Source organism: Podarcis cretensis, assembly GCF_951804945.1.
Source record: "Podarcis cretensis genome assembly, chromosome: 3".
In the NCBI taxonomy this organism is placed as follows: domain Eukaryota; kingdom Metazoa; phylum Chordata; class Lepidosauria; order Squamata; family Lacertidae; genus Podarcis; species Podarcis cretensis.
Genome location: NC_137172.1, coordinates 4912339 through 4934013, shown reverse-complemented (window position 1 = coordinate 4934013; position 21675 = coordinate 4912339). Strand labels below are relative to the sequence as shown.

Genomic DNA, 21675 nt, shown 5'->3' with positions numbered 1-21675 from the left:
ATTTAATGGGTCCCAGCAGTCAAGAGGGAGGAAGATCCGCTCTTAATAGCTGCTCCTTCCCATCTGGTACACCCTCCTTTTCGGTTCATTTTTATTACTGGTTTTTGTAGCCACCCCTGACCAAGTGGTCCCGGGGTGGATTGCAAAAACATAATGATGAGTAAACACGTGCAATTAAAGTACAGTCATACCTCGGGTTACAGAGGACTCAGGTTGCATTTTTTCGGGTTACGGACCGCCGAAACCCGGAAGTACCGGAACGGGTTACTTCCGGGTTTCGGCGCATGCGCAGAAGCACCAAATCACAACCCATGCGCCGCTGTGGGTTGCGAATGCTGTGGGTTGGGAACGTGCATCCCGCACAGATCACGTTCGCAGCCCGAGCGTCCACTGTAATAAAAGCAAAACCATTCCATATCAGAATAACAAGACTGCATTGCACACCAGTGTACCTTGAGTTTTTCAGCACCTCGGTGGAGGCTGACATTTAAATTAGGCTGCAAGAAGGCTGTACAGTGGTACCTCGGGTTACATTCGCTTCAGCTTACAGACGCTTCAGGTTACAGACTCCGCTAACCCAGAAATAGTACCTCGGGTTAAGAACTTTGCTTCAGGATGAGAACAGAAATCGTGCTCTGGCGGCGCGGCGGCAGCAGGAGGCCCCACTAGCTAAAGTGGTGCTTCAGGTTAAGAACAGTTTCAGGTTAAGAACAGACCTCTGGAATGAATTAAGTACCGTATTTTTTGCTCTATAAGACTCACTTTTTCCTTTCTAAAAAGTAAGGGGAAATGTGTGTGTGTCTTATGGAGCGAATGCAGGCTGCGCAACTATCCCAGAAGCCAGAACAGCAAGAGGGATTGCTGCTTTCACTGCACAGTGATCCCTCTTGCTGTTCTGGCTTCTGAGATTCAGAATATTTTTTTTCTTGTTTTCCTCCTCCAAAAACTAGGTGCGTCTTGGTACGTCTTATAGAGCGAAAAATACGGTACTTAACCCGAGGTACCACTGTATACCTTTGCAGTGCTATGTCACTGGGTGTCCTGGTTTAATTTAAAAGCATTGCAAAAAATCTTTAAAAACCAGGAGCCTGGCAAGTCCACACCTAGGCCTGTAGGATTCCCTTGACCTCTGGCATTGCAGATGAATCCCTGTGATTTTTTAATAACTCCCTTGGGTGCCTTTTAATTCCGGATAAAAGCTGCACATCCATCTGGAATGGGGCGAGGAGGGCGTGCCTGTGGTTTTCTGTTTGAAGGATATAATCCTTAGAGCTGTTTGGTTGGTTAGAGCTCACCAGAGGAATTCTGGCTTTAGAAAACTTGAGCGGCACACGCCCTCTTGCCAGGTAACAACGCAGCGCATTCCTCCCAGATGTTTGCCTGCACATGCCTTACCTCAGCCTTTCCCAACCTTGTGCCCTCCAGAGGTTTGGGAGCAGTGGCGTAGCATGGGGTGCAGGGGTTAGGGGGCGCAAATCCACGGGTTAGGGGGCGCAAATTACTTGCCTTGCCCCGGGTGCTGACAACCCATGCTACGCCACTGTTTGGGAGCAACACCTCTGAGGCTGAGTGCGACTGATGGGAGTCGTACTGTATTCTTCGCTCCATAAGATGCACCTGACCATAAGGCACACATAATTTTTAGAGGGGGAATGCAAGGAAAAATATATTCTTTAAAGGGAGCACTGAGCAGAACCTGTATGCATCCCAGGCTCTGCTCATTGCTCCCTTTCACAAGCCGTGTGGAGCGCATGTGCGACGCTTGCAGGCTTTCCCCTTCTCGGAGAAAAGCCCCCAAGAGCCGCACAAACGCTCCGCGTGGCTCTTGGGGGCTTTTCTGGGAGGTGGGGAAAGGGACAGAGCCGCCAGGACAGCAATGGGCAGTGGCGTAGCGTGGGGGGTGCAGGGGGGGCCGGCCGCACCGGCCGCAACATCTGGGGGTTAGGGTTAGGGGGCGCAAATCCACAGGTTAGGGGGCGCAAATCCATGGGTTAGGGGGCGCAAATTACTTGCCTTGCCCCGGGTGCTGACAAAACCACGCTACGCCACTGGCAATGGGGATCGCAGCGCAGCAGTCCCGCTTGCTGTCCTGGCTTATGGGATAGCCGCGCGCAGCCTCTCCCGAGCAGCGGATTGAAGGCTCCCCCAAGAGCCGCGCTCCCTTTAAAGAGCTCATGGAGTGTGTGTGTGTGGCTCTTGGGGGCTTTTCCCCGAGGAAAAAGCCCTTCTCCCTCCTCAGGGAAAAGCCCCCAAGAGCCGCACACACACACTCCATGAGCTCTTTAAAGGGAGCGCTGAGCAGAGCCTCCCACCTGCATTTGCTCCATAAGACGCACACACATTTCCCCTTACTTTTTAGGAGGGAAAAAGTTGCGTCTTATAGAGCGAAAAATATGGTAGTTCAAATCGCCTAGACTGCAGTGGTGTCCAAACTTTTTTCAAAGAGGGCCAGATTTGAGGGCTGTGAAGGCCGACCAAAGTTGTTAACCTTTTTTTTTTTAGGATTGAGGGTTTTTTAGGATTTTACCCCAGGAAATAAACTGCCACAGGGGCTGGATTAAACCGATCAGTGGGCCAGATTAGGCCCCCGGAACGGACTTTGGACATGTTTGGCCTAGAGGGCTCGACCTTAGGGTAAGCAACTGAAATGAGCAAGGATTGCCTAAGAGCGAATTCTACCTTGTGGGTTGAAACAAAAAGAACAATAAAAGGTGTTGATCTCCTGCTCCGTAACTTTTACTAGAACCAAAACCTGCTGATTGTAGTGGCTGGCACCTCCCTGCATGGTGCAGGAACATTTGCCATAATAATAATAATAATAATAATAATAATAATAATAATAATAATTTATACCCTGCTCTCCCTAGCCAAGACCTGGCTCAGGGTGGCTAACACCAAATATAAAAGGAATTGATTTGAAATACAGCTTAAAAAACAAGATTAAAACACAACATTAAAACATTAAAATGCGGCCTCATTTCAGTGGAAACTCAATCAAAAACTTTTTTGGGCATAAAAACGTCAAGTCTTCACCAAGGCCAACTATCCAGACTGGTCCTACGTGGGCCAGAAAAAAGCCAGGGAAGTCCCCAAATAGGAGTTCCATCACAGGAGGAGAAAGTAAAAAAGAAAGAGGGGGAGGGAATCAAGTTGATCCCAAGCCAAAGGCCAGGCGGAACAACTCTGTCTTACAGGCCCTGCGGAAAGAAATCAGATCCTGCAGGGTCGTGGTCTCAGGAGACAGAGCGTTCCACCAGACCGGAGCCAGAGTTGAAAAAGACCTGGCTCTGGTTGAGGCTAATCTGACTTCCTTAGGACCCGGGGCCTCTAGGGTGTTGCTGTTTATGGACCTTAAGGTCCTCCATGGGGCATACCAGGAGTTATATTATAACCCTGTAATTCAATCAAAGGTCATAGAATTGTAAAGATGGAAGGTACCATCTAGTCCAAACCCCCTGAAGTGCGGGAATCTTTCGCATCAACCAGAGTTTTAATGGGACCCCTCCCTCCTTTCTAGGCTGAATTTGCCGAAAAAGAAAAAGAAGTCGGAAGCCGAGGACGACGACAAAGACAATTCCATGAAAGGAAGCAACAGTTCAGAGCAGCTGGATTTGGACGGGGATAGCTCCAGTGAGGTTTCCAGTGAAATTAACTTCAGCTACGAATATGCACAGATGGAGGTCACCATGAAAGCTCTGGGTGGCAACGGTAAGGAGCATAATAATAATAATAATAATAATAATAATAATAATAATAATAATAATTTATTATTTATACCCCGCCCATCTGGCTGAGTTTCCCCAGCCACTCTGGGCGGCTTCCAATTGTGTGTTAAAAATAATACAGCATTAAATATTAAAAACTGCCTTCAGATGTCTCTTAAAGATAAGATAGCTACTTATTTCCTTCACATCTGAAGGGAGGGTGTTCCACAGTGCAGGTGCCACCACCGAGAAGGCCCTCTGCCTGGTTCCCTGTAACCTCACTACTCGCAGGGAGGGAACCGCCAGAAGGCCCTCGGCGCTGGACCTCAGTGTCTGGGCAGAACAATGGGGTATACTGGACCGAGGCCATTTAGGGCTTTAAAGGTCAGCACCAACACTTTGAATTGTGCTCAGAAACATGGGTGCTCTTGCTCTGAATTCACAGGGTTCTGTCTTGGGCCCGGTCTTATTCAACATCTTTATTAACGACTTGGATGATGGACTCAAGGGCATCCTGATCAAATTTGCAGATGACACTAAACTGGGAGGGGTGGCTAACACCCCAGAGGACAGGATCACACTTCAAAATGACCTTGACAGATTAGAGAACTGGGCCAAAACAAACAAGATGAATTTCAACAGGGAGAAATGTAAAGTATTGCACTTGGGCAAAATGGAGAACAGGGAGAAATGTAAAGTATTGCACTTGGGCAAAAAAAATGAGAGGCACAAATACAAGATGGGTGACACCTGGCTTGAGAGCAGTACATGTGAAAAGGATCTAGGAGTCTTGGTTGACCACAGACTTGACATGAGCCAACAGTGTGACGCGGCAGCTAAAAAAGCCAATGCAATTCTGGGCTGCATCAATAGGAGTATAGCATCTAGATCAAGGGAAGTAATAGTGCCACTGTATTCTGCTCTGGTCAGACCTCACCTGGAGTACTGTGTCCAGTTCTGGGCACCACAGTTCAAGAAGGATACTGACAAACTGGAACGTGTCCAGAGGAGGGCAACCAAAATGGTCAAAGGCCTGGAAACGATCCCTTATGAGGAACGGCTAAGGGAGCTGTGCATGTTTAGCCTGGAGAAGATGAGGTTAAGGGGTGATATGATAGCCATGTTCAAATATATAAAAGGATGTCACATAGAGGAGGGAGAAAGGTTGTTTTCTGCTGCTCCAGAGAAGCGGACACAGAGCAATGGATCCAAACTACAAGAAAGAAGATTCCACCTAAACATTAGGAAGAACTTCCTGACAGTAAGAGCTGTTCGACAGTGGAATTTGCTGCCAAGGAGTGTGGTGGAGTCTCCTTCTTTGGAGGTCTTTAAGCAGAGGCTTGACAACCATATGTCAGGAGTGCTCTGATGGTGTTTCCTGCTTGGCAGGGGGTTGGACTCGATGGCCCTTGTGGTCTCTTCCAACTCTATGATTCTATGATTCTAGGTGCACTGAGCAAGCATTGCCTGGGATTGCTCTCTGAAGCAATGCACCTAGGGCGAGGCTTGTAAGGAATGGTGCCTCTCTGTGGTTCTCTGTCTTCTTTGGCGATCCCTCGTAGCCGCGTAAGATTGTCCTCCATGAACACGGTTTTAACAGTGAGTCCATAAGTGACTGTGAAGGCCAGTTCTGGATCCACACATCCTTCCACAGTGGGGACATTGGTTTCCACGCAAGAGTTGATCACGGTGTGGATTTACCAAGCGTGCCTTCCTCTTAGCACGTTTCTCCCTTGCGTCCTGAGTTCGAGTGTCTTCAAAGCCCAGGACACTTTTGGTAAAGGCTGTTCTCCAACTGAAGCTCTCGCAATCCAGTGTTTCCCAGTTGTTGGTGTTTATACTACATTTTTTTAGATTTGCCTTGAGAGAGTCTTTACACCTCTTTTGTTGACCAACAGCATTACACTTTCCATTTTTAAGTTGGGAATAGAGTAGTTGCTTTGGAAGACGATCATCAGGCATCCGCACAACATGACCAGTCCAATGAAGCTGATGTTGAAGAAACATTGCTTCGACACGTGTGATCTTTGCTCCTTCCAGTACGCTAAGAAAAAAGCACACCAAGAACTCTGGCCAATATATGTTTCAATAGTGGGAGTGGTCCTTACTCACAAATCAATAGTCAATTGTAGTGAAAACTAATCCATTCAAAAGTATGTATTCTGACAAGGATTACAAACTCAGATATTACAAACTCAATCAGAGATTACAAACTAAAACTTATGAGTATATGTATAGCACAATAATTCATTACAGGATTAGAGATACAGTAAGAGTTTATGGGGAGGCGGGTGACACTGTGGGTTAAACCACAGAGCCTAGGACTTGCCGATCAGAAGGTCAGTGGTTCGAATCCCTGCGATGGGGTGAGCTCCCGTTGCTTGGTCCCTGCTCCTGCCAGCCTAGCAGTTCGAAAGCATGTCAAAGTGCAAGTAGATAAATAGGTACCACTCTGGCAGGAAGGTAAACGGCCTTTCCATGCGCTGCTCTGGTTCACCAGAAGCGGCTTAGTCATGCTGGCCAGATGACCCGGAAGCTGTACGCCGGCTCCCTCGGCCAATAAAGCGAGATGAGCGCCGCAACCCCAGAGTCGGCCACGACCGGACCTAATGGTCAGGGTCCCTTTACCTTTTAAGAGTTTCTGAATGGAGATAAGTTCATGTAAGTCCATAGTCAGATTTGACGTGAAGGTCTTATTTTGAATCACTGAGCAGAAGTCAGAAGTCAATTATGAATCCACTACGCTGGCATTAGTTTGCCTGCCTTCCCAAGTGCTGGGTACAATTTTTCGGAGATACCGTTGATGGAATGGTCCTCTGTGGATACCTTTGAGCTCTGCGGAGCCTGTGGCCCGCGTCTGACTGAAACAAACTCTTCTGCTTTCCTAGACCCCATGCAGTCAATTTTGCAAAGCCTGGAGCAGCAGCATGAGGAGGAGAAGCGGACTGCGCTGGAGCGCCAGAGGCTGATGTACGAGCACGAGCTGGAGCAGCTCCGGAGGCGCCTTTCCCCTGAGAAACAGCACTTCCGCACCATGGACAGGTTCTCCTGGCACTCTCCCAACGCTCAGCAGCGACTTCGGCAGTGGGCAGAAGAGAGGTGAGTGGAGGGAGTACAGCAGCTCAGTGGGAGGAGCAACTGCGTAGAAGTTGAGCCTTTTTTAATTTTTTTTTTAAAAGATCTTTATTGAAACTTAACATATATACATAATGTAATGGTTTTAGGGGTTGCTCGTGCGTAAGTCGTTGCCACACCTAGCTGAGTTACCTGGGTGAACCCTATTCTGTCCGGACAGCCACTCACCCGTGGCTGTCTCAGTCGCTGGCAGAATCCATCAGTGGGCGTTTCTTGAACTTCTTCCAGCAAAGAAGCTCTTTGACGCCTAGTCTCCGCCTACTCTCCCTGCGCGGAAGCCTTCTGCGCAGGGAGGGTGTGGGCAGCGGAGGACCCGTGCTCTCCCTGCTGGTCTCCGGCGAGGAGTCATGGAGCCACCTTGCTGATTCCCCCATCTGCCCCCCTTCTCCACTGGTGCTACGCTGATTTCCTTCCCCAAAAGATGGGCTGCTTCTCTCCCTACTGGAACCCTCTCCGGCATCCCTCTGGAGCCCTCCCTCCTCCTCTGGCTCCGATGGCAGTTCCCTGACACATAATAACCAAAATTCCCAATGATTCCCTCACATAAAATATAATATCTAAATTACAACAGTTGCATAATTATACAACCCATCACTCACTCTCTGCTTCCCTCCACAGCAATTCGATCTCTGTATATTTCTTTCTACCTTTTCCCCCTTGCATTCTATAATAAATTATAGAACCTGCCTTCTTCCTAGCAAGTTTCTCCCTTGTGTCCTGAGTTTGAGTGTCTTCAAAGCCCATGACACCTTTGGTCAAGGCTGTTCTCCAACTGGAGCGCTAGCAGCCCAGTGTTTCCCAGTTGTTGGTATTTATACTACATTTTTAAATATTTGCCTTGAGACAGTCTTTAAACCTCTTTTGTTGACCACCAGCATTACGCTTCCCATTTTTAAGTTCGGAATAGAGTAGTTGCTTTGGAAGACGATCATCAGGCATCCGCACAACATGACCAGTCCAACAAAGTTGATGTTGAAGATTCATTGCTTCGACACTGGTGATCTTTGCTTCTTCCAGTACACTGATAATAGTTCGCCTGTCTTCCCAAGTGATGTGTCAAATTTTTCGGAGACACCGTTGATGGAATCTTTTGAGGAGTTGGAGAGGGCATTTATAAGTGGTCCATGTTTCACAAGCATATAGTAAGGTTGGCAGTCCACAACACTCAGAGCATGGCAACCTATCACAGACTGTTGCTCTCAGCATGAGTGGGACTTATTCCTAGGTAAGTGAGTTGAGGACTGCAACCTTAGCCTTTTGTATTTTATAGGTGCATTGTGACCCCATCCAGGCACGATGAGAAATCCATGGTTTATTCATCAGGGACATGTTTTGGGCCTGTGTGCTCTGTCCTCCCACTTCCTGGTTCATACAAGCCATGGTTTACTGGAGGGGTGTGTGGCTCTCGGACGCTATTGAGCTTCCAAAAGCCCCAGCCATTATGACCAGTGGTCTGCGATTATGTAATTGTAGTTCAACAACCACTTTAACAGCTACAGTTTCACCACCCATGCTTACCATGGTGTCCCAACAGGGTAAACTATGGTTAGTGATAACCATGGTTCGTCTCCAAACCATGATCTAAAAACCATAGTTCAAAGTGGCAAACTGCTTACTGTGAGCCCTTAAACAAGGTGGTCCCGCTAAATCTAGGAATGATAATGACAATGGAAGTTGCAAAACCACTCCTGCCCCGTTCAGATACCAGCATAGAGGTCCCATAAACAGTTGAGCTTCTGGTTAGATGTTCCAATTCGGATGCCTGCCGTAGTGTAGCCGTATTACAACACCCGGTGCAAATTCAAAACTGATCCTTGAGATTTGCATCCTTAGCAGCTGTTGAAATGCCAGTGTGGTGTAGTGGTTAAGAGCGGTGGACTCGTAATCTGGTGAACTGGGTTTGCGTCTCCGCTCCTCCACATGCAGCTGCTGGGTGACCTTGGGCCAGTCCCACTTCTCTGAAGTCTCTCAGCCCCACTCACCTCACAGAGTGTTTGTTGTGGGGGAGGAAGGGAAAGGAGGTTGTGAGCCGCTTTGAGACTCCTTAGGGTAGTGATGAGGGACGCGGGTGGCGCTGTGGGTAAAAGCCTCAGCGCCTAGGGCTTGCCGATCGAAAGGTCGGCGGTTCGAATCCCTGTGGCGGGGTGCACTCCCGTTGCTCGGTCCCAGCGCCTGCCAACCTAGCAGTTCGAAAGCACCCTCGGGTGCAAGTAGATAAATAGGGACCGCTTTCTAGCGGGAAGGTAAACGGCGTTTCCGTGTGCAGCTCTGGCTCGCCAGAGCAGCGATGTCACGCTGGCCACGTGACCTGGAAGTGTCTTCGGACAGCGCTGGCCCCTGGCCTCTTGAGTGAGATGGGCGCACAACCCCAGAGTCTGTCAAGACTGGCCCGTACGGGCAGGGGTACCTTTACCTTTACCTTTAGGGTAGTGATAAAGCGGGATATCAAATCCAAACTCTTCTTCCAAACTCTTTTTCTTTTCCAAATCACACGGTTTCCTCTTTCCCCAAAGGGAAGAGATGCTGACCCACAGCCTGAGGAAGCTGAGGGAGCAGATTATGAAGGCCAACTTGTATGTGAGAGAAGCCAGCTTCATCGCTGAAGAGATGGACAAACGGACAGAATACAAGGTCACCCTGCAGATCCCAGCCTCCAGCCTTAATGCAAACAGAAAGGTCAGAAACCAGCCCAGCCACATCCATCGTCTTTCGAGAATGGATTCCTTCGGCCAGCTGGAATTTCAATGATTATTATGTATTGATTTAGAGCATTTGTATTTTTAGGCCCAAAATGGCAGCTTTAGTTAAAAAAACAACAACCCCAAAACATACACCTCATTTATTTGCACGATCAGTTGGGTGCGCCATATGCTTTTACAACAGAATACAGTGGTACCTTGGTTTTTGAACATCTCGGAAGCCAAACGTTTTGGTTTTCGAACGCTGAAAACCCGGAAACAAATGCTTCCATTTTCAAACGCGTCTCGGAATTTGAACAGCTTCTGTTTCCTGCTTGGCAGGGGGTTGGACTCGATGGCCCTTGTGGTCTCTTCCAACTCTATGATTCTATGAGTTTCCCCCCAATTTTCTCCATTGCATTTGCAGACAGCCCTTTGCGCCTCAGTTTTTGTACGTTTCGGAAGTCTACGGTCTTCCGGAATGGATTAGGTCCAAAACCCAAGGTATCACTGTATGGGGTACAGTATAACACTGTACAGGGACGTGGGTGGTGCTGTGGGTTAAACCACAGAGCCTAGGACTTGCCGATCAGAAGGTCGGCGGTTTGAATCCCCACAACGGGGTGAGCTCCCGTTGCTCGGTCCCTGCTCCTGCCAACCTAGCAGTTCAAAAGCATGTCAAAGTGCAAGTAGATCAATAGGTACCACTCCGGCGGGAAGGTAAACGGCGTTTCCGTGTGCTGCTCTGGTTCTCCAGAAGCGCCTTAGTCATGCTGGCCACATGACCCGGAAGCTGTATGCCGGCTCCCTCAGCCAATAAAGCGAGATGAGCACTGCAACCCCAGAGTCGGCCACGACTGGACCTAATAAAACTGTACAGTGGTACCTTGGTTTACAACCATAATCCGTTCCGGAGGTCCGTTTGTAAACCAAAACAGATTGTAATCCAAGGCGCGCTTTCGCCAATGAGGCCTCCAAAAATTTTTTTGTTCGTAATCCAAAATAAAATGGGCTGTAATCCAAAAAATGATTGCAAACCAGGACATGCAGTTCTGGGTTTGACTTGTTTGTAATCCAAAGCGTATGCAAACCAAGACTTATGTAAACTAAGGTATCGCTGTATAGGGGTTTTCTTGAAAAATAAAGAGGTTAAGCTATCAAAGGCTTTCATCTTAACAAGCTGCCGTTTGCCTTCGGTTCAGCCTACTGGTTCACGATATGTATTCTCTTCATAAACCTCTTTGGGGTTGTTTCCTTAACAATTTATGAACTAGATAAGGGATCAAGTATCTTCTCCATCGTGTGCAATACTTCTGTTGCCTGCAACATGGAAACATTCCAGTTCTAGCTGCTCTTTGCGTACATTATGAGTGAGTTTGCTTTGTGTTTTAAAGGAAATTCCATTCGCATTCCCAAGTTGATTTTTACCTTGATGTTTTATTTCTGCTCCCCGCCCCAATCTCCTCCTTCGTCCTTTCTTCCCCTGTAGCGAGGTGCCGTCCTTAGTGAGCCGGCCATCCAAGTTCGGAGGAAAGGGAAAGGCAAGCAGATCTGGTCGCTGGAGAAGCTGGAGAATCGGCTGGTAGACATGAGGGAGCTCTATCAAGAATGGAAGGACTGCGAGGAAGACAACCTGGTAGGGAGCCGCCGCTTCTCCTGAGTAGCAGAACGGTTCTCTAGGTCCCTCGGACTACAGTTCCCACCAGTGGCCAGATATGATGAGAGCTGGAGTTCCACAACATTGGTTCCTCATCCCCGGGGTGTGGCGTCGCAGCGTGAGAGAATGTTAGGAAGGCTCCCAGTTCAAATCTCGCCCCTGCCGTGGGTGCGCTAGGTCAGCGATTCCTGACATTCCCCCGGATGTTGTTGGACTACAATTCCCACCATCCATTGGGCGACGCTGGCTGGGGCTGATGGGAGTTGTAGTCTCAGCAACACCCGGGGACGACGACTCAGGTGTTTGGAAAGGCTGTATGAGGTGTGGCCTTGGGGCAGCCTCCCCCAACCATGGATATGTTGTTGTTGTTGTTGTTGTTGTTTAGTCGTTTAGTCCAGTGTTTCCCAACCTTGTGCCTCCAGCTGTTTTTGGACTACAATTCCCATCATCCCTTGCCACTGGTCTTGCTAGTCAGGGATGATGGGAGTTGTAGTTCAAAAACAGCTGGAGGCACAAGGTTGGGAAACACTGGTTTAGTCGTGTCCGACTCTTTGTGACCCCATGGACCAGATATAGTTTTAATAAAGCTTTTCAACATAACGGTAAAAAAACAGAAACAAGACAACGAATAAGAAAGAAAATGAAGAAGAAATCAAACAAGCAAATATATAAAAATGATAGAATAAAGGGAAAGAAAGAGATGAGTAAAAAGTGACTTCTGTCAGTTGTACCTACAAGAGCTCCTCATAATACAGTGGTACCTCAGGTTACAGACGCTTCAGGTTACAGACTCTGCCAACCCAGAAATAGTACCTTGGGATAATAACTTTGCTTCAGGATGAGAACAGAAATCGTGCGGCGGCAGCGGGAGGCCCCATTTGCTAAAGTGGTGCTTCAGGTTAAGTACAGTTTCAGGTTAAGAATGGACCTCCGAAACAAATTAAGTTTTTAACCAGAGGTACCACTGTAGTCCAGTGTTCAATCCAGAGTAATATCTAGTTATTCTTCCCACTGCTAGCTGATGTTCAATCCAGGCACCACAAATTCATTCATTTTCCTTTCCATCCCAGAAGCCCAAAAGAGGTTCTTTGATTATTATTATTGTATACAAAGGTCAGCCGTACTCTTTCTCCAGATATTTTGGACCACATGGCCCCTGCCAGCATGGACAGAGATGCTTTTTTGTGAAATAGTACATCCATACCGCTTTCATTTTCAAAGTTGTGTAGCTACCCTGGGTTACCCAGGGAGGAAAGGTGGAATAGAAAGCGAGATTCGCCGTTCTCAATCTTGTGAGATAGTGCCATGGCAACTGTCTGTGGATCTGGTCACCATAGGGCTTTGCCGCTTGTCTCCCTTTCACGAATCCAGGTCATGAGGTTGTATTTTCGGCGAGCGGATCCTTTCTATGACGAGCAGGAGAACCACAGCCTCATCGGCGTGGCGAACGTCTTCCTCGAGTCCCTCTTCTACGATGTGAAGCTGCAGTACGCTGTGCCCATCATCAATCAGAAAGGAGAGGTGGGTTTCTCCTGGGTGACCTAAGCCCAGCAAACTTTTTCAGCAGGGGGCCGGTCCCCTGTCCCTCAGACCTTGTGGGGGCCGGACTATATTTTGAAAAAAAGAAAAAAGAACGAATTCCTATGCCCCACAAACAACCCAGAGGTGCATTTGAAATAAAAGGACACATTCTACTCATGTAAAAACACGCTGATTCCCGGACTATCCGTGAGCTGGATTTAGAAGGCAGTTGGGCTGGATCCGGCCCCCGGGCCTTAGTTTGCCCACCCACGCTCTAGGACAGGGGTCAGCAAATTTTTTCAGCCATGGGCCAGTACACCATCCCTCAGACCTTGTGGGGGGCTGGAGTATATTTTGCAAAAAAATAATGAACGAATTCATATGCCCCACAAATAACCCAGAGATGCATTTTAAATAAAAGGACACATTCTACTCATGTAAAAACACCAGGCAGGCCCTACAAATAACCCAGAGATGCATTTTAAATAAAAGCACACATTCTCCTCATGTAAACACACCAGGCAGGCCCCACAAATAACCCAGTGATGTGTTTTAAATAAAAGGACACATTCTACTCATGTAAAAACATGCTGATTCCCGGACCATCCACACACTCTCTGTAGTTACTGGTGGCGCCTCTTGGCATTCTGGGACTTTGCATAGAAATAGTGTACGGTTTGTCTTGGGTTGCATTTTTATTTTGGGTTCCTAAAAATCTCCCCCTCCTGGGTGTCAAAGTGGGGGTCAGGGGCAGCTCCCTGGCCGGTCAGCCTCCCGCCACTCCTCGGCATCCATCTGGCCGGTCCGTGACCCTGGCGTTTTTATTCCCCCCCTTACAGGTGGCCGGGCGGCTCCACGTCGAAGTTGTGCGGGTGAGCGGTGAGATTGGGGAGCGCATCGCAGGAGGAGAGGACGGCATGGAAGGATTCGGTGAGAACGACCTGCAGGAGCACAAGTTGGCGTGCATGGTGAGTTTGCAGAGACAGTGCTCCCCGCTTCCTTTTGGGAAGCACCTAGGCACAGAAAATGGGCAACTAGCTGTCTGATAGCTACAGAGGCAACGTAGGTGACCCATATGCAGGGCCGGATTTAGGTTTGATGGGGCTCTAAGCTACTGAAGGTAACGGACCCTTTATATGTCCAGCTGTCCTTTGTCAACAACAAATTGGCGCTGTTTTTGTGTTGAATATTTTTTTAAAAAATAATAATAATAATATTTATTCCAGTTTTAAAAAATAACAACAGAAAACACTAGATTAAGCAAGAAAAAACAAGACCATGAATACATACAAGCAAAAAAACCCCCAGAAAAATACAAACAATTAAGAAAAAAAGAAAAGAAAAAAAAACAAATCAAACCTTCCCATAACTTATTTTCCATTTGCTTATTTCCTTGACCTCCTCACACCTCCCTTTTTTGTATTCTGATTCAATTAGATATTTCAGCAAATCCTTTCCATCTTTGTTTTTATCCCAATAATTTGTCTTAACATACTGTAATTTTACACTCTCTTCTTTCACCAATTAACTATCCATTTTTACTTAATCCTTTATATCATTTCTGCTAAAACCACATAACTTCATTCCAACATCCTTCTAATATTCCTTAATTTTACAATGTTTCTGTAAATAAACTTTAAATTTCTTCCAATCTTCTTCCACCAACTCTTCTCCTTGGTCTCGGATTCTGCCAGTCATTTCCGCCAATTCCATATAGTCCATCACCTTCATCTGCCATTCTTCCTGGGTGGGTGAATCTTGTGTCTTCCAGTGTTTTTTGTGTTGAATATACAGTCACACCTCTTGTTATGTTTGCTTCAGGTTAAATCTTTTCAGGTTGTGTCCCGCGGAGACCCGGAAGTACCGGAAAGGGTTACTTCCGGGTTTCGCCGCTCACGCATGCGCGGATGCTCAAAATGACCTAATGCACAGAAGCGGCGAATTGCGAGCCACGCATGCGCAGACACACAGACGCAGGTTGCGTTCTGCTCATGTTGCGAATGGGGCTCTGGAACGGATCCCGTTCGCAACCAGAGGTACCACTGTATGATGTATGGTCATTTACGGACCTAGTAGGTATCTAAAGCCATTTGCACATATGTATTTTATCAATAATTGTTGAACTGAAATACAGTTAGGAAGAAGTATATTAATAGTGAAATACTATACAATTAAGAAGACGTATGTTAATAGTGAAATACAATTAAGAAGAAGTATGTTAATAGTGAAATACAATTAAGAAAAGGTATATTAATAGTGAAATAATTAAGCTGTAACGTAAAATGATTTTTTATTCATAAGAAACTTAATAATGCAAACACCTTGGCATTTGGCAATGACAAAAGTTCCTTTAGAAACACAATTTCCAAAGACTCATAATCTAGTCTCTAGAAACTTGCTATAACATGAAAAATAATAGGTGTAAATATATGATGCAAACTACTAATGATTATAAATAGCAGAATGTAGGCACCCTGTATATAGAAAGGAGCAAACCAGGGATATTATAGGGAGCAGGCTGGCAGGCGGGGTCCATGACTTACATCACAGGATTTGTTTTCTATCTTATAGTTTGGAAATGTACATCCAGGTTTTTTTCCTTTAACTTTTTTGGGGGCCCTCAAGAGAGTGGGACACAAAGCTATACAGTGGTGCCTTGCAAGATGAAAAGAATCCGTTCCGCGAGTCTCTTCGTCTTGCGGTTTTTTCGTCTTGCGAAGCAAGCCCATTAGCGGCTTAGCGGATTAGTGCTATTAGCGGCTTAGGGGCTTAGCGGATCAGCTGATAAGCGGCTTAGCGGATCAGCTGTTTAGCGGCTTAGCGGATCAGCCGATAAGCAGCTTAGCAGATCAGCTGTTAAGCAGCTTAGCGGCTTAGCGGATCAGCTGATAAGCGGCTTAGCGGATCAGCTGATAAGCGGCTTAGCGGATCAGCTGATAAGCGGCTTAGCAGTTTAGCGGATCAGCTGATAAGCGGCTTAGCGGATCAGCTGATAAGCGGCTTAGCGGATCAGCTGATAAGCGGCTTAGAAAAAGGGGGGGAGGGGGAAAAAACCCGCAGGAACTCGCAAGACATTTTCGCCTTGCGAAGCAAGCCCATAGGAAATTCGTTTTGCGAAGCACCTCCAAAACGGAAAACCCTTTCGTCTAGCGGGTTTTCCGCCTTGCGAGGCATTCATCTTGCGGGGCACCACTGTAGCTTGTTTAGCTTATACATAAATCTGGCACTGCCCATATGTGCCCACTCGACTGCTTCAATAGGTCCAGGTGCCACATGATGCCCCTTCCATGTTGGTCAGAACTCAATCTTTTAATGTGGCAGCAACCCTTTGAAAGAATAATACAGTGGTACCTCAGGTTAAGTACTTAATTCGTTCTGGAGGTCCATTCTTAACCTGAAACTGTTCTTAACCTGAAGCACCACTTTAGCTAATGGGGCCTCCCACTACCACCACGCCACCACCACGCGATTTCTGTTCTCATCCTGAAGCAAAGTTCTTAACCCGAGGTACTGTTTCTGGGTTAGCAGAGTCTGTAACATGAAGCATATGTAACCTGAAGTGTATGTAACCCGAGGTACCACTGTAATAATAATAATAATAATAATACTAATAATAATAATAATAATAATAATAATAATAATAATTTATTTATTTATACCCCGCCCACCTGGCTGAGTTTCCCCAGCCACTCTGGGCGGCTCCCAGCAGAATATTAAAAACACGATAGAACCTCAAACATTAGAAACTTCCCTAAACAGGGCTGCCTTCAGATGTCTTCTAAAAGTCAGATAGTTGTTTATTTCCTTGACATCTCCTTGCCTCCTGATCCCAAGCAGGCACCTTCACCGTATTAGACAAACCTGCCCATTTTCAGTCCCTTGTTATTTTAGGCTGGTATGAATGTTTCTAGCTTCTCATTTTAACTTTTCCAACGCCTCAAACTGCTTCTTGATTTTCCTTAGTGGCCATTTTATTGCTTGATCCTTTTTGAAAACCACTTTGAGCGCTGTATCCCTTTTATGAAACAAAAAAATTAAAATGAACGCGCATGCGGATGTTGCATTAGAAGAGCACCGTCCTTTTTCCACGCCTCACATGAGGACTTTGTGAATGCGCCTGACTGTCCTCCGTTGGAAACAGGATACAGGGCTAGATGGGCCATCAGGGAACCCGGCAAAACTGCAAGGATATCCAGGAAACTAACCAGAAATGTCCCTCTTGACTGTTCCCTGGTCACTGGATGAGATCACAACAGCAGCAGTCTGAGCTGTGAGCAGTTCCAGTGGAATCCGATATGAAACATTATTGTTTGGAGCAATGTGCCAGTTGTATAGAACTCCATACGGGAAGTAGGTGCGCATCAAGACAGCCAGGGGAAAATCCTTTGGGTCTGCCCCCCCCCCCAATAAAACAAACCCCAGCTGTGCCTTCCCCCAAACTGGTCATTCAGTGACCCCTAGTGGGGATTTTCATTCTGCGTTATCATCCATATCTATTTCATGGGATAAAAAGGTAAAGGGACCTCTGGAGCGTCTTGTGGTCAGGTGCGTCTTATGGAGCAAAAAAGATGTGATTTAAAACTTGCTGTGTAATTGCACAGTTGGAACATGACTCCGTGTGTGTGTGTTTGCTTCCTCCTAGATCAAAATTCTTCAGGCTACTGGCTTGCCGCAACACCTCTCCAACTTTGTCTTCTGCAAGTATTCCTTCTGGGATCAGATGGAACCCGTGACAGTGGCCCCGGAAGTGGACCCCTCTCTGTCTCCCGTCAGCAAGGAGCCGCGGGGCATGGTGGTCTTCGATCACTGCAATGTAATTTTGCTTCTGCTTTTAGTCCCTGCGGACAAAGTGAGGGCTTTTACGCTGTGGGAGTATCTGTTGCCTGCGCCTTGGTGCCTTCTGGTGAAAACTGTACAGAGCAGAGGAGTGGCTTACAGTGGTACCTTGGTTCTCAAACGTAATCCGTTCTGGAAGTCTGTTCCAAAACCAAAGCGTTCCAAAACCAAGATGCGCTTTCCCATAGAAAGTAATGCAAAACGGATTAATCCGTTCCAGACTTTTAAAAACAACCTCTAAAACAGCAATTTAACATGAATTTTATGATCTAATGAGACCATTGATCCATAAAATGAAAGCAATAATCAATGTAAAGGTAAAGGGACTCCTGAGCGTTGCGGCGCTCATCTCGCTTTATTGGCCGAGGGAGCCAGCATACAGCTTCCGGGTCATGTTGCCAGCACGACTAAGCCGCTTCTGGCGAACCAGAGCAGCGCACGGAAACGCCGTTTACCTTCCAGCCGGAGTGGTACCTATTTATCTACTTGCACTTTGACGTCCTTTTCAACTGCTAGGTTGGCAGGAGCTGGGACTGAGCAATGGGAGCTCACCCCGTCGCGGGGATTCAAACCGCTGACCTTCTGACCGGCAAGTCCTAGGCTCTGTGATTTAACCCACAGCACCACCCGCGTCCCTAATAATCAATGTACTGAACTATAAAATAAATAAAACACTATTGTAGATGATAAAAATGAAAAAAAAAATCCTTTCCTGCACTGATGATAGTCATTGTTTGGATGGGGGGCTTTAATACATTTCCGCAACCACAAAGACAAATTAACCGGAAAAGCCTCAAAAACTCAAAATAAATAGCAAAAACAAAAGCCCCAAACTTAATCTGTTCCAGAAGTCCATTTGACTTCCAAAATGTTCAAAAAGGCTCAGCTTCTGATTGGTGCAGGTGCCCCAGAAACAACAGCCAACAGCCGCATTTGACGTTTGGCTTCCGAAAAATGTTTGAAAACCGGAACACTTACTTCTGGGTTTTCAGCATTTGATTACCAAGGCACCACTGTACTTTTTAAGGGGGGTGGAAATCCTAATTGCTCTAAATTCAAAGGAATCTCAAAGCAAAGCTCAAAACAGTTAGGTCATACTGATTCGAGCTTCCTGTAAATTTTTGCATCTCTGAGCTGTTGATTTCAAGCATTCCTGGGCACAATTCTTGACTTTGCACAGTCGAAACTTTTCTAGCGTCTTATTTTTTTGCAGGCTTCATGTATCCGTGGAACAGAGACTAAATCTGAAGCGCTGCAATTGTTCTCCCTTTTCTGTGACCTAGGAATTCTCCGTCAACATCACTGAGGATTTCATGGAGTATCTTTCTGACGGTGCTTTGGCCATCGAAGTTTATGGGCACAAGGCGTGCGACCCCCGCAAAAACCCGGCGCTGTGGGATTTGGGGATTATCCAGGCCAAAACGCGAAGCCTCCGAGACAGGTGAGAGAGATGCAAAGGTGCTTCTTCACAACAGATGCTCTTTTTGTGGGTCTTAGCAATGGAGCACAGAGCTAGCTGCTTCGTACATCCTATATAATCCTCTGCAGGATTAGCGGGAGGGTAAGTGGACGCGGGTGGCGCTGTGGGTAAAACCTCAGCGCCTAGGACTTGCCGATCGCATGGTCAGCGGTTCGAATCCCCGCGGCGGGGTGCGCTCCCGTTGCTCGGTCCCAGCGCCTGCCAACCTAGCAGTTCGAAAGCACCCCCGGGTGCAAGTAGATAAATAGGGACCGCTTACTAGCGGGAAGGTAAACGGTGTTTCCGTGTGCTACGCTGGCTCGCCAGAGCAGCTTCGTCACATTGGCCACATGACCCGGAAGTGTCTGCGGACAGCGCTGGCTCCTGGCCTCTAGAGTGAGATGAGCGCACAACCCTAAAGTCTGTCAAGACTGGCCCTTACGGGCAGGGGTACCTTTACCTTTACCTTTAAAGTGGAAAGGAAGGGACACAGGTGGCGCTGTGGGTAAAACCTCAGTGCCTAGGACTTGCCGATCGTATGGTCGGCGGTTCGAATCCCCGCAACGGGGTGAGCTCCCGTCTTTCGGTCCCGGCTCCTGCCCCCCTAGCAGTTCGAAAGCACGTCAGAGAGCAAGTAGATAAATAGGTACCGCTTTATAGCGGGAAGGTAAACGGCGTTTCCGTGTGCAGCACTGGTGCTGGCTCGCCAGTTGCAGCTTCGTCACGCTGGCCATGTGACCCGGAAGTGTCTCCGGACAGCGCTGGCTCCCGGCCTCTTGAGCGAGATGAGCGCGCAACCCTAGAGTCGGTCACGACTGGCCCGTACGGGCAGGGGTACCTTTAAGTGGAAAGGAAGGAGATCTCTTGTAAAACTGGATCCTTGGGTCAGCCAAGGAAGTAACTATTGGCAAAACCTATTGGTGTTTCACAACTTTCCGACTAGTTGCAGGACCTTAGCCGACCTAGCAGAGTATACGCAGAATCCATGGAAGCAATTGGAGACTTGGCTCCAGACAGGATAGATGAAGCAGGAACCAGGAACTTGTAGTTAGGTGTTTATTATATACAGTGGACTACTTACAGGAACAGAACACTGATCTTTTGCTAGCTCTCTCTGACACGACTCACAACTCCTACACTGACACACTGAACCACTGAACTAACAGTTAGTAGGCCATTAATTATCACTCCCTTGAGAGAGCTTGACCAATCAGGGAGCTGTCTCCATGCCTCTGTTATCACCAGGCAGACATACTCCTTCACATGAGCTTTTGGCTGTGTGCCAAACCCTAATTGACTCTGTGTGGGTAGCTGCACGTATTCAGATTCCCAACACCCCCTCACAGCTCACACACAGTGCAATTAACTTCTGAGCACATACAAAGTATTTTACCCAACTGTCTTCTGCAAACCCAAGCATTCACACATTTGTTTGTTCGCTTGCAACTGCATCTATAGGAGACCATGGTTGCTGACCAAGAAGATGGATTGTTCTTTTTTTTAAAATATAATTTTTATTAAGTTTTCCATATTGTCTTACATTTCAATATCAAAAAATAATAATTCATGACTTAAGACATTGCTTAAATAAAGCATCAACCTCCTTCCTTCCCTCTAGCAGACATCCATATCTGATTACCAATTTCTCCACATTCCTAAATTCACTTGTTTACCTTAAATTAATCTTTTAACAATCACCTACTTATAAGTAAATCAGCTCCTTAATTTCCCATTACAGTGGTGCCTCGCAAGACGAAAAGAATCCGTTCCGTGAGTCTCTTCGTCTAGCGGTTTTTTCGTCTTGCGAAGCAAGCCCATTAGCGGCTTAGCGGATTAGCGCTATTAGCGGCTTAGCGGCTTTTAGCGGTTTAGCGGATAAGCGGCTTAGCGGCTTAGAAAAAGGGGGGGGAGGGGAAAAAACCCGCAGGAACTCGCAAGACATTTTCGTCTTGCGAAGCAAGCCCATAGGAAATTCGTTTTGCGAAGCACCTCCAAAACGGAAAACTCTTTTGTCTAGCGGGTTTTCCGTCTTGCGAGGCATTCGTCTTGCGGGGCACCACTGTACCAAACATTTCAGCTTAAACCTACAAACATATTCAGTTCTTTGCAATTTTCTTTCATATAGAGTATAAATTTGCCCCAGTCCTTTTGGGACAAATCATCATAGCGATTCCGAATCTTCCCCGTCATCTTCGCCAGCTGCACGTATTCGACCATCTTTACTGGACAATCTTCCAATGTGGGGAGTTCTTGTTGCTTCCATTTCTGGGCCAGGAGTATTCTTGCGGCCATTGCTGCATACATGAACAAATTTACATCTTTCATTTGGATTTCCTCAATTAACCCCAACAGGAAAGCCTCTGGTTTTTTGCTGAAATTATACTTAAATATCTTTTTCAATTCATTATATATGGACATGTTCCAAGATTAAAGCTTTTTGGGATACCATATAAAAAGAAGATGGATTGTTCTGTAGATCTGGCACTGGCAACTACCGTATTTTTTGCTCTGTAAGACTCACTTTTTCCCTCCTAAAAAGTAAGGGGAAATGTGTGTGCGTCTTATGGGGCGAATGCAGGCTGCGCAGCTGTCCCAGAAGCCAGAACAGCAAGGGGGATCGCTGCGTTCGCTGCGCAGCGATCCCTCTTGCTGTTCTGGCTTCTGGGATTCAGAATATTTTTTTTC

The 21675-nt window shown here is 47.0% G+C and overlaps 1 protein-coding gene and 1 long non-coding RNA gene across 3 annotated transcripts in view; one reads left to right on the top strand and one right to left on the bottom strand.

Moving 5' to 3' along the window:
- LOC307211971 overlaps positions 1-21675 on the bottom strand; it is a 202371-nt gene that overhangs the window by 88020 nt on the left and 92676 nt on the right. The gene's annotated exons all lie outside the window — the stretch shown is intronic.
- KIF13B (kinesin family member 13B) overlaps positions 1-21675 on the top strand; it is a 203807-nt gene that overhangs the window by 107303 nt on the left and 74829 nt on the right. For both annotated transcript variants that reach the window (XM_079968398.1, XM_079968397.1), the window contains exons 16-23: positions 3518-3708; positions 6593-6803; positions 9353-9515; positions 11007-11153; positions 12546-12695; positions 13535-13663; positions 17338-17508; positions 18815-18972. In XM_079968398.1, coding sequence (XP_079824524.1) covers positions 3518-3708; positions 6593-6803; positions 9353-9515; positions 11007-11153; positions 12546-12695; positions 13535-13663; positions 17338-17508; positions 18815-18972 — 1320 coding nt within the window. The remainder of the gene's footprint in view (positions 1-3517; positions 3709-6592; positions 6804-9352; positions 9516-11006; positions 11154-12545; positions 12696-13534; positions 13664-17337; positions 17509-18814; positions 18973-21675) is intronic.